General features: G+C 37.9%; 1 protein-coding gene across 9 annotated transcripts in view; it reads right to left on the bottom strand.

Annotated features, from left to right (window-relative positions):
- Positions 1–220: 220 nt before the first annotated feature.
- Positions 221–13,164, bottom strand: part of map4k3a (mitogen-activated protein kinase kinase kinase kinase 3a) — a 304,817-nt gene continuing 291,873 nt past the window's right edge. For 6 of the 9 annotated variants that reach the window (XM_041213479.1, XM_041213517.1, XM_041213527.1 and 3 more), the window contains 7 exons: positions 12,295–12,466; positions 11,315–11,332; positions 10,870–10,938; positions 9,030–9,122; positions 4,130–4,200; positions 3,557–3,612; positions 221–1,842 (listed from right to left, as the gene is read on the bottom strand). In XM_041213479.1, the coding sequence (XP_041069413.1) occupies positions 1,755–1,842; positions 3,557–3,612; positions 4,130–4,200; positions 9,030–9,122; positions 10,870–10,938; positions 11,315–11,332; positions 12,295–12,466 (567 nt within the window). In that variant the 3' untranslated portion in view covers positions 221–1,754. The remainder of the gene's footprint in view (positions 1,843–3,556; positions 3,613–4,129; positions 4,201–9,029; positions 9,123–10,869; positions 10,939–11,314; positions 11,333–12,294; positions 12,467–13,164) is intronic. The other 3 variants (XM_041213499.1, XM_041213507.1, XM_041213539.1) reach the window with 1 other exon arrangement.

The following is a 13,164-nucleotide window of genomic DNA, read 5'->3' as shown; positions in this document are numbered from 1 at the left end:
TTTCAATAAGATCACCTTCTCAATCTTCTAAACTCCAAAGAATACAGGGTCAAACTATCCTCATACAATAACCTCAACCCACTTGATTTTTTTTAATTCAAATTTTAATTTAATTGGGGCACCAGAGTTGACTTTTAGCATAAAGAAAAGCAGAGCATTGTTGGAGGCAATAAAGTTAACATAAAATTATTCCAGACCAACATAGTTTATAAAGAAAACCTTAAATGCAAACCCTTCAAATTTATTTTACAGTATGTACAAAACAGGAAACATCTGAATGGATCATGTCAGTAATTTGGCTAATCAACACAAATCAAAACATTTTGTTCCCAATGACAATACCAAATGAAAACATAGAAATATATAAAAAAAGTAACAAGCCCGTATATGCAATTATGTTGATACTTTATACAAATATTAGGTACTGTAACTTGACTGAATCAGAATACCTCTAATATCACTAATATTTTTGTGCTGAGTGTTTCCCACAAAAATTATATCTACATGAGGTAGAAACACTTAACTAACTTTTGCTATGTGTAAAGGAGCATACAACAGTTTGGGGAGAAATGCTGAAGTATGTTTATAGATTTGGCAGAATTAGGCTTACACAAAGAACCGTTTCAATTGATAAACTGAATTGGGATGCTTCAAATCCTACCATGTAGAAAAGTTATTGGCAGCTGAAAATGTGTTACTGAGTGATATTAAGCAATGATATAGTGTAACAAGTTGTGTATTCCATTATGAACAAAGACTTTTTGAACATTTTGCATGTTGGTATCATAGTTAGTTTAAGCTTTTTACAGTGTTTTCATTTTTCCATAAACAAAAAGTACAATCTTATTTGCTTCTGGAGTCTTGCCAGCTTGGGTTATCATGACTTCAGAGCAGAGAAAAGCTACTATCGTATTTACTTTTTACCAAGTAAAATCCAGATGACATTAGGATAGTAAAAGTTGGCCAACCCAATTTTGTGTGTTTAAAACATGATCTATAAAAGACATGAACAGCTATTAAACTGCAGCACTCATCTACTGCTCTTGAAAATAGGACAATTAAATCCAAATGGAGCCTTACAGTTCACCACTTAACCACATGAGTAAAATACATCACATTTTATCAGCATTATTGTGCAAACTTAATACCAGTGTACTTGCAAGAAAACTGTTAAAACCAACAAGCATACAAATGGATGAAGGTTTGGATTACAATTCATATCCAAATTACTAAATTACACTTTAAAATGCAACAGTGTTAGTCAGATGATTAGATGGGTATACTGCTCATTTCTTGTTGCAAAATATATACTAATCTGAACTGAATAAAGTAAAACCAAAATAATTCCTTAAAAGCAGTACCTGTACCCAAATTAAGTTTTGCATCATGCAAACCTATACACATCTGTACAGTAAAATACTTACCTGTACATCATATGCACTACTATCTACATTAAGAGTCATAGTGTGCAACTTCAACAAAATGAAGTACATACTGAAAAAAACTACACATTTATGTACAAAGATTACATATGGTAAACCAAGCACTTGTGTAGTATTTTGAAATTAAGGTGGTTGTGGCATTTAAAATGTCCTCTGCATAAGTTTCATGCCACAATAAATAAAATATTGATTAGTTTGTCTATGACAAATAGACAATACTGTGGCTTCTGAACAACCTTGAACACTCTCCAACGCTGAAGAAAGCAATTGTGTATTTTCTATGTACACTCCCATGCAAAAATCTGATGGCACTTAGTAGCTGTTTTCATGGCCAGCCAAGATGTACAAGTTGCTATTGGCAGTTGGGTTGTCTGTTGGTCTACTTTCCAGCACCACAACCCTATAAAGAGACAAAAAGCATTCCTAATAAATCTGTTTTTATTCAGTCAGCATCCAAACCAAATCACAATTAAAATAAGTTTGGGTCACCAAAGATACATTGGCATTGTCTTGTGTTACTAAGTTCTACAGACCGAGAAAATTCTGGATTCAATTGCACATTTGTGCTGAGTTTACATATCTCAAGTAGGGCAACAGTGACATTATGGCAACTGATCAAAGCATTTCCAAGTCTATTGGATGAGGACGACAGAAAGGGGGGGGAAAAAACACAAGATTCTTATGATTTGTTATTCAGAAACCTCTTGTAGAGAACGGTGTAAGTGTGGAATTATAGGATGAAGACAGGATTGTCTCTGCTGCCTTCTGGGTTGATCCAGCCATGACTTTCTTAGATTTATACATAAAGAACTGATGGATGTGCTGCACCCATGCAGCCATACCAACAAGGTGGAGAGTGCAGGAAGATGGGGAATAAAATCCTAGGGCAGGATTTTTGCTGAGCAGGTGGGCGCCTGCCCAACCCGCTTGAGTGTAAAATGACGTGCAATGACATCGGGCGAGTGTCCCAACATTATCGTGCACTCGTGCGATATTTGGGTCGAAGGGCGCACATGGGAGTTGGCAGAGTGCCCACTGATAATTAACAGGCCTTTCTAGGCCATTAAACCGAATGAATTTTTTCACTGCCCGTTCACTGCGGATTGAGATTTCCAACAGCAATTAAAAATTAAATTAAAATTTCGAAATTTCATTCATAACATGCCCCATGTCATGTGACAGAGTTTTTAACAATGGCAACTTTTTTATTTTTGAGTTTTTAAACTCTCCAGCTCTGTGCCTCAGGGAGTTTTCATTGTACGCATCCGCACAAACTTCAATGCTCGCCCTCCTCCTCTCACCCCGGCAGTGCCGTTAAACGGCCAGTCAGCATGAAATTGATTTCGGGTCTCAATCGTGGGCAGTGGTCAGCTTTGCGTCCGTTCCCGGGCCCGCCCAGCCCATCTGACAAAGTAAAAGTCCTGTCCCTGGGATACTAGATCATTGTCATGCACTCTAACTAAAGAAAGAGCTAACATCCCATTAGACCTTGACAAGTCAGGCTTCAATCAATGGACGAATCTATTGGTCAAGGTCAGTTCATATGATTGTGATATCACCTTCCAAAACCACAAAAGGACACCCATGACAAGTTGATTAAGAAATACTATGGTCTATATTTATGGAGACATGAGAGAAATTAATTGCACCAACTAGTTGCATGAATATTAATATTCTATTAATTTACTTTTAAATGAATTAAAATTATATAACCATTTTAATTATATAACTATATAACCTAGTCTTCAAAAATGACCACACCTCTCATATTTCTATCCACTATTATTTTAATTTTACTTATCCACACATTCAAATATGGATTGTCACTTCCTGCAGCAAACTTAATTTATACAGTATCAAAACCTACCATGTGTTGAAAATAACCCAGCTCAAACCTGTTTATGTATTTTTCACTACCTGTCAAAGAAGAAAACTGCTTTTTAAAAAAAACCTAAACGTGATTTTTTCCTCACAACCTTCCTCCAACCCAAAAGTAACATGAAAACGTGTTCTGAAATAGGTTCAGATGTGATCTACATCTAAATAGTTTTGAAATACAGCATGAGTAAAATGTTTTTTGCAGCATAATCTCACAACGTCTGCATTCTACTAACCTGTCAGAGCCTAAAAGTTTGAAGATTCTTGAATTATCACATATTTCTTGTGTAATCTAGGAAAAAAAGTAGTTTTCAGGATTAACAGCAATACATTTGTAACATATCAACAGGCTCATCCCTCAACTGTGTTGGCATAGAAGGAATTTGACAGCTTAGTATCAGAAGTTAGAAAGCATCTGTTTCTTCCCCATTACTCTACCATTCTTAAAGTAGAAAATCAAGTCTTGTTCCAAGAATGAATCAAGTACAGATAAAAGATGTTTTTCGCTGTAAAACAATCCAATGTAAGATGACCAATATAAAAGTGAGCGTGTGTTTTAATTTAGTTTACTGTCATAATGCTCCTTGTGGTGAATATTTACATGGAAGTAAACATATCCAATAAAAGCACATCCAATTGATAAATACAGTGTTCACTGGAAAATGGTTGGCTATTATGGAACAGTCTACAATTTGAATGATAACTGAACACTATATTAACTCTGTGATGTCAAATTATTTTCAATCAAAAGTTCAAAAGTTCTGTTACAATACAAATAAGTTACAGATAAGAATATTTGTTCCATTTACCTCATTTGACTTAAAACTTCTTCCCTGCATTCCATGTTTCCAGAAAGCAAGAACACTATCCTGTAAACAAACTAACAAAAAGGAAAATACTAATTGTCTACTGAGTTTCAACTGTCAAGATCAGTCATTAAATAGTTCAAATCTAAAATGCCATTAATTATAAGGTTTCAGCAAATAAAAAGTTATACTTAGATATTTGAAATATGGACGAGCAGCAATGTGAACTTAAGCAGAATTGCATTTTGAAAACATGGTGAAGAGACTAATAATATGAGACACGTGACATGCAAAAGAACTAATCAAATTTTCAGAACACCATAACAACTTCTCAATGTTGCGTTATGTCCTTTAGTGGGTGCTGATCTGAATTTGTTGCTTTTCAACAGCCAGGTTGTCAATTAGAATATTTTTTGGGATCAGGAGAAACATTTGATCATCATAAAAGAAAAGCTCTCCTACAAAGTACTGGGACCCTGACAACTGGCAGTGCATCTGAAACCCAGTGTTTATAGAGAAAATGACAGAGTAGATGGGATAATTATAACTTTTGCTTCTTTCTTATGTTTTACACATGGAATTGGGCAAGTTGCGAAATGATGTACAGAACCTGTGTCCACATGTCATAGTAACAACTTATTTTTATATTACACCTTTAAGATAATAAAACATGCCAAGGCACTTCACAGGAGAATTATAAATCCAAAATTATGAATCCAAGCCACATAAGACAATCCAGTAAAGTTCTGCCATTCGCAACTTCACAGAAGTCTTTGTACACATGATTGCCCATTGGGAGCCCAAATGTTCACTTATCCGTGGTTTTAAACATAAAAAATACTATAAGAGCCAACTTTGGAAAATACTGGACCAAAAAAAAACTGCCTAAATGAAGATTTAAGAAATGCAAGGTGTCTGTAGCGTATTTCCTGTAGCAGGGAGTGCACACTGCGCATGCATCATCTGTCATTTTTGCACGTGACTGTTCCATGGTGCTGTGACTTAATTTCTGATTAGTACAGTGCTATATTAAAAAAAGAGAGTGGGTCAGAATCAAACAGTAAACGTCCTAGAAAACTGACAGCACTTTCCCAAAAAGGGACAATATTAGATAGGCTGAAAAACGGTGCAAGCGCCACCATGCTGGCCAGGGAATAGTGTAAATGAGTCTACAATCAGGTACATTAGGCTGACAGAATATAAAATAATGGCCAGTGTTAGTATTTCTGGTAGTCATGCTGCCAGGTTAACTTTTGTAAGTAGGAGAGATCCACACGGAGGAAATGGAGAAGTTATTAAACATTTGGATAGAGCACCAGCAATAAAGGAGGGCCCCAGTTAATGGTCCAATCATTAGAAATAAGGCAAATAAAAGCAAAAATACTGCGAATGCTGGAAATATGAAACAAAGAGAAACTCTGAAAAACTTAGCAGGTCTGACAGCATCTGTGGAGAGAGAAACAGTGTTAACATTTTGAGTCTGTATGACTTCTTCAGAGGTGGAGAGAGGTAGAAATGTCATGGATTTTATATTTAAGAGGGGGTGGAGCAGGCAGAGCAAACTAGGTCAGGGATAGGTGGGAGCTCAAAAGGGAGATTTGACAAAGATGTCATGGACATAAGAAAAAATGAGTGTTAATGGTAGTGTTAAAGACTAAAGAAGGTGCTGATAGTGGCACAAAGGTAAGATAGCAGAAGGTGTTAATAGCAGAACAAGGGTCAGCGATCTGTGAAAGCAAAACATAAGAAGTGACAGATGGCCCTGTGGGTGGAGGATGGGGGAGAAAATAATGAAGGCTGTAAAGTGCCTAATTGGAAGATGATGTGCTATTCCTCCAGTTTGCGTTGGGCTTTGCTGGAAAACTACAGCAGGCCCAAGGATGGGCATATGGGTATGAGAGCAAGGTGATGAGTTGAAATGTCAAGTGACAGGAAGGTCTGGGTCATGCCTGCAGACTAAGCGAAGGTATTCCGCACAGCAGTCACCAGTCTGCATTTAGTTTTCCTAATGGGGAGAAGACCGCTTTAGAAATAAGGCACTTGAATTGCACCAACACATTAAAAAAAGTAAAGAGGGTAGTGCTGATGTTACTGGAGATAGCAGTGATGAAGAAGGTGGCACAGAATGTGCCTCTCCTTTGCCTTCCAGAGGATTTTCGGCCAGTACAAGATGGTTAGATTGCTTTAAAAAATGTTTTGATCTGCATAATGTGAAGTTGTTGGGGGAGGCTGCATCAGCTGACTATACAGCTGCAAGAGAGTTTCCTAAGATGCTTGCAGGAATGCATAGAGGAGGCAAGGTACCAGGCAGAGCAGCTGGAAGAAAATGCCAAATAGGACATATCCAGAGAAGGAAAGTTGTCCATGTTTTATTGCTTTGTTAAACAATTTTGCCATCAAATTTCTCTCAAATTTATTAAAAATATTTTTTATTGCCTCTGTTCCTTTACACATGTCAAATTTTGGGATGGCTGGAACCTACCTAATTGACTCCCACTGTAAGTATGTTTGTTGTTCACAATTTCACCCTTTGTGAAATTGTGCAGGAACGCAACCCCTGCAAATGGCGGGACTTTATTATATTAGGTCAGATGACCATAAGCTTGGCCAAAGAGATTATAAGCAATGGTTAAAGGAGGAAAGCGAGGTGGTGAGTGGAGAGCTTAGGGCCCAGGCAACTGAAGGCATGGCCATCAAAGCCAGAATGATTAAAATCAGGAAATGATTAAAATCAAGAGACCAGAATTGGAGGAGCAGGGACATCTGAGAGAGAGCTGGAGGAGATTACTGATATATGGAGGAGTGAGACCATGGAGGGATTTGAAAGCAATAATGAGAATTTTTAAATCAAGACGTTGCTTAACCTGGAACCAAAGTAGGTCAGCGAGCAGTGGTGATGGGTGAACAGGATTTCCAGCGATTTAAGACACTGGCAGCAGAGCTTTGGATAACCTTAAGTTTACGGAGGGTAGAATGTGTGAGACCAGCATTTGAATAGGTAAGTCTAAAGGTAACAAAGGCACGAATGATGGTTTCAGTAGCAGATGAACTGAGGCTGGGCCAAAGTTAGAACACATTATGGAGATGGAAATAGGTGGTTTTAATGATGGCACAAATATGAGGTTGGAGCTCATCTTGGGGGTCAGATGCAAGGTTGAGAACAAGTTGGCATAATCTTAGATTGTTACCAGTAAGAAGGAACAGAGTTTGCAGCGGGGACCAGAAAAGATTACTTCAGTCTTCCCAATATTTAATTGGAGCAAATTTCTGCTTGTCCGATGCTGGATGTTGAATAAGCAGCCCAATAATTTAGCAACAATGGATGAATTGAGAGAAGCAGTGGTGAGGTAGAGCTGGGTGTCATCAGCATAAACTAATACAGTTTTTCAGATGATTTCGCCGAAGGGCAGCATGTAGGTGAGAAATAGGAAGCGGCCAAGGATCGACCCTTGGGGACACAAGAGGTAATGTAGTGGGAACAGGTAGGGCAGCCATTGCAGGTGATTCTCTGGCTGTGATTAGATAGATAAGAATGGAACCAGGTCGCACCCAGCTGGATGACAGCAGAGAAGCACTGGAAGAGAATGGTATGGTCAACAGTGTCAAAGACTGCAGACAGGTTGAAAACAAGGAGAGAAATTTTACTTTTGTCACAGTCACATAGGACATCAGGTGAGACTTTGACGAGAGGTGTTTTAGTACTGTGGCAGGGCAGAAACTTGATTGAAGGGATTCAAACATGGAGTTGAGGGAAAGATAAGAATTGATTTGGAAGGCAACAAAACATTCAAGGATTTGGGAGAGGAAAGGGAGTTTGGAAATGAGATGAGAGTTTGCAAGGGCAGTGAGGGGTCAAGGGTTGGCTCCTTGAGGAGTGGGTGAGAACAGCAGAATTAGAGAGAAGTACAACTATTAACAATAACAGCTAACATAAGAACCAGGAGGGAAAGTTGGGTGGTCAGTAGTTGCGTGTACTTCATGTGTAGCTTTCATATATTATTCAAAGGCCCCTTTTTTTGTAGTACACTGTATTACAATCACTGATGGACCTGCCGTTCATCTTCATTTTCTTCAGCCTGTGTTATGAACAGAACCTATCAAAACAGTGCTTTCTAAAATGCAATTAAATATTTTAGCTACTGAATACTTGTAGCTCAGGTCTGCATTCAACGAGCTGGATATTATCAGTTGTCTAGGGACAGGATGAGTGACCTGGGACACCAAAAAATGGCAGGGGAAGGCCTCTTCTACCGGTATTAGCATTTTACCAGCAGCTGGTTGGCCCTCCACCCAATGGAGGGATCAGCAGGTAAACGCTGGCAGCCTCCCTGCGGGCTGGGGGGAGGGATCCTTCCAAATCGGGTACTGTGGTCCATGGACGGGCCTCCTGGCGGCAAACATCATCTTCGCAGCACCCCTCCCTCCCCCACCCCCCAGGCTTGCTTGACTGGCCCTAGCAAACCCCAACCCCACTCTAGTTACTCTGGTAGCCTCCATCACTGCATCTCTCAGCTACATGCAGTCCCAGCAGTTGCCACCACTCCCAGTGACGCTGCTGAGACTAAAAAGCAGCTGCCAACTTATTGGCTAGCAGCTCTTGGAAGTGGGCTCATCTTCTAAAGTGACGGAGCCCCAAAAGCAGCTGATTTGTTGCTGGATGGGCCTAAAATGCCACCGGGGGTCCCCAAATGACTGCAGTGGGGTTGCCCCCAGTTTTCCAGCTCCTTGTCAGGGCCCCTGCTACCCTGAATAAATTCAGCCTAACAATTCAACCAGCGACAATGCAGCATAAGTACCAATACAAATTCAATTAATTATCTGCAGATTTTTAAATATGCTAAATCCCACTGAGTAGCACCCTGTTTCAATGCAAATATCCTTAAGATGAAAGAGAAACCCTTACCTATTGACTCAATTTGAAAAGTGAATGTTAGTTCCGATGACAGCTTTCTGTTAGATTTCAATCTGCCTTGGAGATTTACAATCTTTAAACATCCTAGAATGTTGAAGTACAGAGTAAAACAATAAGTAATTGAATGGTACCAGTTTTGGTACATTTCCAAAGACAGAGCATCAAAGGCAGATCCTTGAAGTGTACCAATTACTAGTGAAAAAATATTATTCTTGCTAATTAACTAACCAAGGACCCATATATTGAAATAAGCACATCAACTGCCAAATTAGTATACTTATTCTTTAAAATCTAAATGCGCAATTTCAAAGTACAGGACTACATATTTAACAAACGTGACACGCAGAGATCAACAGGCAAAAGTAGTTGGTTTGAATATAAAATTAGCAACTTGACTAAAATTAGTGCATGGGTGAAAATGTACTCTCTAATACTGTATCTCTGAACAAGCCATAACAAGAGATCGTCTGTTGAAAATGCATCTCAGGCAAGCGAGCTGGGCTAAACCGACCTTAAAATATGACTTGCTTTAACCTCATTACAGTTTATTATGCCTTCTATAACCTATCCCTCACTACAGTTTATTATGCCTTCTATAACCTATCTGGATTCAACTAAATAGGAGCCAAATTAGCACTCTAAATTTTCTAACTACTTTTAAATGATATGGTCTGCAATGAACACTAGGTGAATCAGTTTATTATATTTAAAAAAAGAACTTAGGCTGAAATTTATCATCGAGTCACCAATTTATGGTGAATTCTGCTATGCATGCTGAGAATTGAAGCCAAACTATATGTCTAACCCTGGAAATCTAGCTATTTATAATATATACTCTGATCAGAAGGTATGGGAAAAGCTTGATTAGTTTTCTTTTGTCAATAGTTAGCAACATCCTTAGACTACACAAACATCAAACTTTTCAGTAGATAACAGCTTGAACAGGTAAACCCTAGAGTTTTGAATCCTTCAATAAACAGCATCTTTGAGGGATTCATAACAATAAAATTATTAATTTAAATGGCAAATGTTTGTGACATAGATGCAATTGGACTAATGGTAAACCATCTTGGAAGAGGCTCATAATGGATGTTTCCTGGCCACATGTAACAAAAAGCTAAATCCATGTTCACTATTAACTATCAAAAAGCACCTCTTTAGAGATAGATCTCAGGAAAGGAGCTGAAAAATACAATGTTAGATTTTTTTTAGAAAAACAAAACCTACAATGCCTAGAAGAAAGAAAAAAGATCAGGTTGTTGGGTGGATTTGAGCACAACCCTTTCACCTCTGAGACTTGGGTTTGAATCTAACAAGCTAAAAGAAAGAAAATTTCTCTGCCAAGGGCAAGTATCCTGGCTAATATGAACATGGGAAATCTCAAACCCCTGTCTTGGGTCAGTAGCACAATACTGGCTATAACTCAGAACAAACTGGCACTAAATTATTCACCTTGCTTAGAAGGGAATTAAAATGAATAGCAATGGCTTAGAACAAAGGGGGAAAAACATACTGATACATTGGTCTATATTATTTTGAGGCTGGTTTAAAGACATGCCATTGTGTAAAGTAGAAGTTTATCTGTTCAACTGATGCTGACAATGGGTGCCAGCAGTTCCTTCTAAATTGACCACAGACTTCATAGAATCATACAGCACAGGAGAAGGCTATTCTACCCTTTGTACCTGTGCTAGCTCATTGAAAGAACTCCCAAGTTACTCAGGAATATCTACATGTAATAAAGAGCTAGTTGTAGCATTTAGTTTTCAATATGGCACTTGTTTAAAGGACGTTTTTTTAAAAACGTAGTTATCTTATTTTGGAAACTTACGATCCATGCAGACTATTATTGTATCTCTCTCCAGCTGGGTCACGTGGATGACATTTGCCTGTGGCATATCTGTAACAAGTGATAACACAGTATTACTCATCCTCAAGCATATTTACAGTTTTCTTTTAAGCATTTATTTTCCCTGTGAAATAGACCAGAGTCTGTAAACCAGTGGAAATTATTCAGGCTTTGCTGAGAGTTTTTAACCTTTAAATTGATAGCTCCCCTGTGAGTGAGCAGTGGTGATTAAAGACTTCTCCATTCTGACAAGTGAGGCAATCAGCTCAAAATGTTTGTTTCCTTACAATTGTTTGTGTTTGAGTTGAAGTGTTATTTTTCTAAGTGCCAGACTAAATTATAGTTGTGAAATAAAACTGGCAACACAAATAAAACTTAAAAATTCAAAGCCTGAACCTTTTTAAAACAGGCTTCAGTAAATACTCACATTTGCCTCTCAATTGATCTGGAGGAAGACAAGAAATGAGGCAAAGTTGCAGAATGCTTATCTAACTCCACAAATTACACAGGTAAACCACCCTCACTTCCTTTCCACAAATGATAGCTGAATGGCAAGAGCACCATGGTTTCCTGACTCTTTTGCATGGGAAGTTGATGGATGATCTTGCAAATTAAATTTGTATCTTCAAAAACTGCTAACCACTTCAGAAATTTCATATTACAACAGCTGCTAGTGCTCAGTTAAATGTTCGGAACAATAGCAGCCACATGAGACAGTTGCAAAATATACTGCCTCTTTCCATAGCATTATTATGAAAAGAGGTGATGACAACTAACTTTGTGCACCAATCCAATCTCTACATCCACAGAACCCAGCAATGAGGCTGACAGCCAAGTTCTAAACTAAATGGACATTATTTTGATATTTCTGTCCTCTCAAAATTGTGGGCTAGATATGAATTATATATGTAGATGAGTAACATGATTGTACAGAAGGATGCTGCCATAGTCAAATCCAATCTCTTTCAGTTTTTCTGTACTGCGCCAATATTATTTTTACTCAGCAAAAAAGGCTACATAGACTATGTTGGAAAACCAAGTAATTAAGAAATAGATAAAATAATGTAAAAATAAACTAAAAGGCAAGAGATTTTTTACACTAACCTACTTAATCCCACCCACTCTCTCCACCAAAAAGCAGGCTATGTGTATCGCATACCAAGAGCAATGGTGGGTATTCTGGTACCAGATCTGTTGTTCTAATGTTGCTCTGTAACAAGAACTCTGAGAAAATCCCTTGCAAAACCTTATTATCTTGATGTTGATCTGGCCTTTGGTTGATAATTTTTAATTTTTTATGTACAGTATACAAAATATGTCATGGAAAATGACATACTTCCAAATCATTTAAAAAAACCCAAGTAAAAATCACTTGGCATTTTCTATAATAAATGAGAACTGACATACCTGTTTCAGTGAACCAGCAGGATGTAGAATTTGGATTGACAGTTTCAAATCGTACTACTTGACCAAGTTCTGTTCCTTTACTGACAGCAACACACAACAGTGGGTATTCTTGTTCTGGAACCACCAGCAATTCAAAAACTTTCAATGGATTTGGCAGAGGAAAGTCAACATGCTAGAGCAAAAACAAAATTCATAGGCTTTACATTACAATGTACATTTGGGATGAATCCCTGGATATACCAAATATATTAATAAATATTTTAATAAATATAATTATTTTTGCATTTTAGAGCATTAACTGAAACTATTCATACTTAAAATAATGTCCTACTTCATATTCTATTATCTAAACAAAGTAGGTCAGATGAAATGATTTTGCAAGCTAAATATAAAATGCCTTTATTTGTATCGACACAAGAAGCTGTACATCTCTGGTAAATATAGTGAAGTTGTACTTTAAAGATAGGAGAAGTCAAACCAAGCCAAGCATAAAATGGGATTTTGGGCAGAAGTGTACAAGGTACATGTTTATCACATAAAAACATGAGTAAAAGGTCTTCCTACCCACAGTGTCTGCATACAGCTATTTGGCTGTTCACAAACTAATTACAGATGTGAAGACTATTTATCCCAGTCCAGAAAGACCCAACAGTTTCCCCCTCCGCCCATCCACTCCAATAAGGAAAGTCCAATAGGTAAGGAAAAACTCTAATTCTTACGAACAGATCAGGTGGAGGGGGTCTGATAAGTTACCCATGGCATCACTTTATATTTCCCAGAAAAATATCAACCACTTGGTCATCATGTAAAACAAGAAGCATCACACATGTTCAAATGAAGCTCCCAGGGATCAAGACATTAGTATTCCAT

This window comes from Carcharodon carcharias, chromosome 2 (genome assembly GCF_017639515.1).
Source record: "Carcharodon carcharias isolate sCarCar2 chromosome 2, sCarCar2.pri, whole genome shotgun sequence".
Lineage (NCBI taxonomy): Eukaryota > Metazoa > Chordata > Chondrichthyes > Lamniformes > Lamnidae > Carcharodon > Carcharodon carcharias.
Note: the sequence above shows the minus strand (reverse complement) of the source record. Positions and strands in the feature narration are given on the sequence as shown.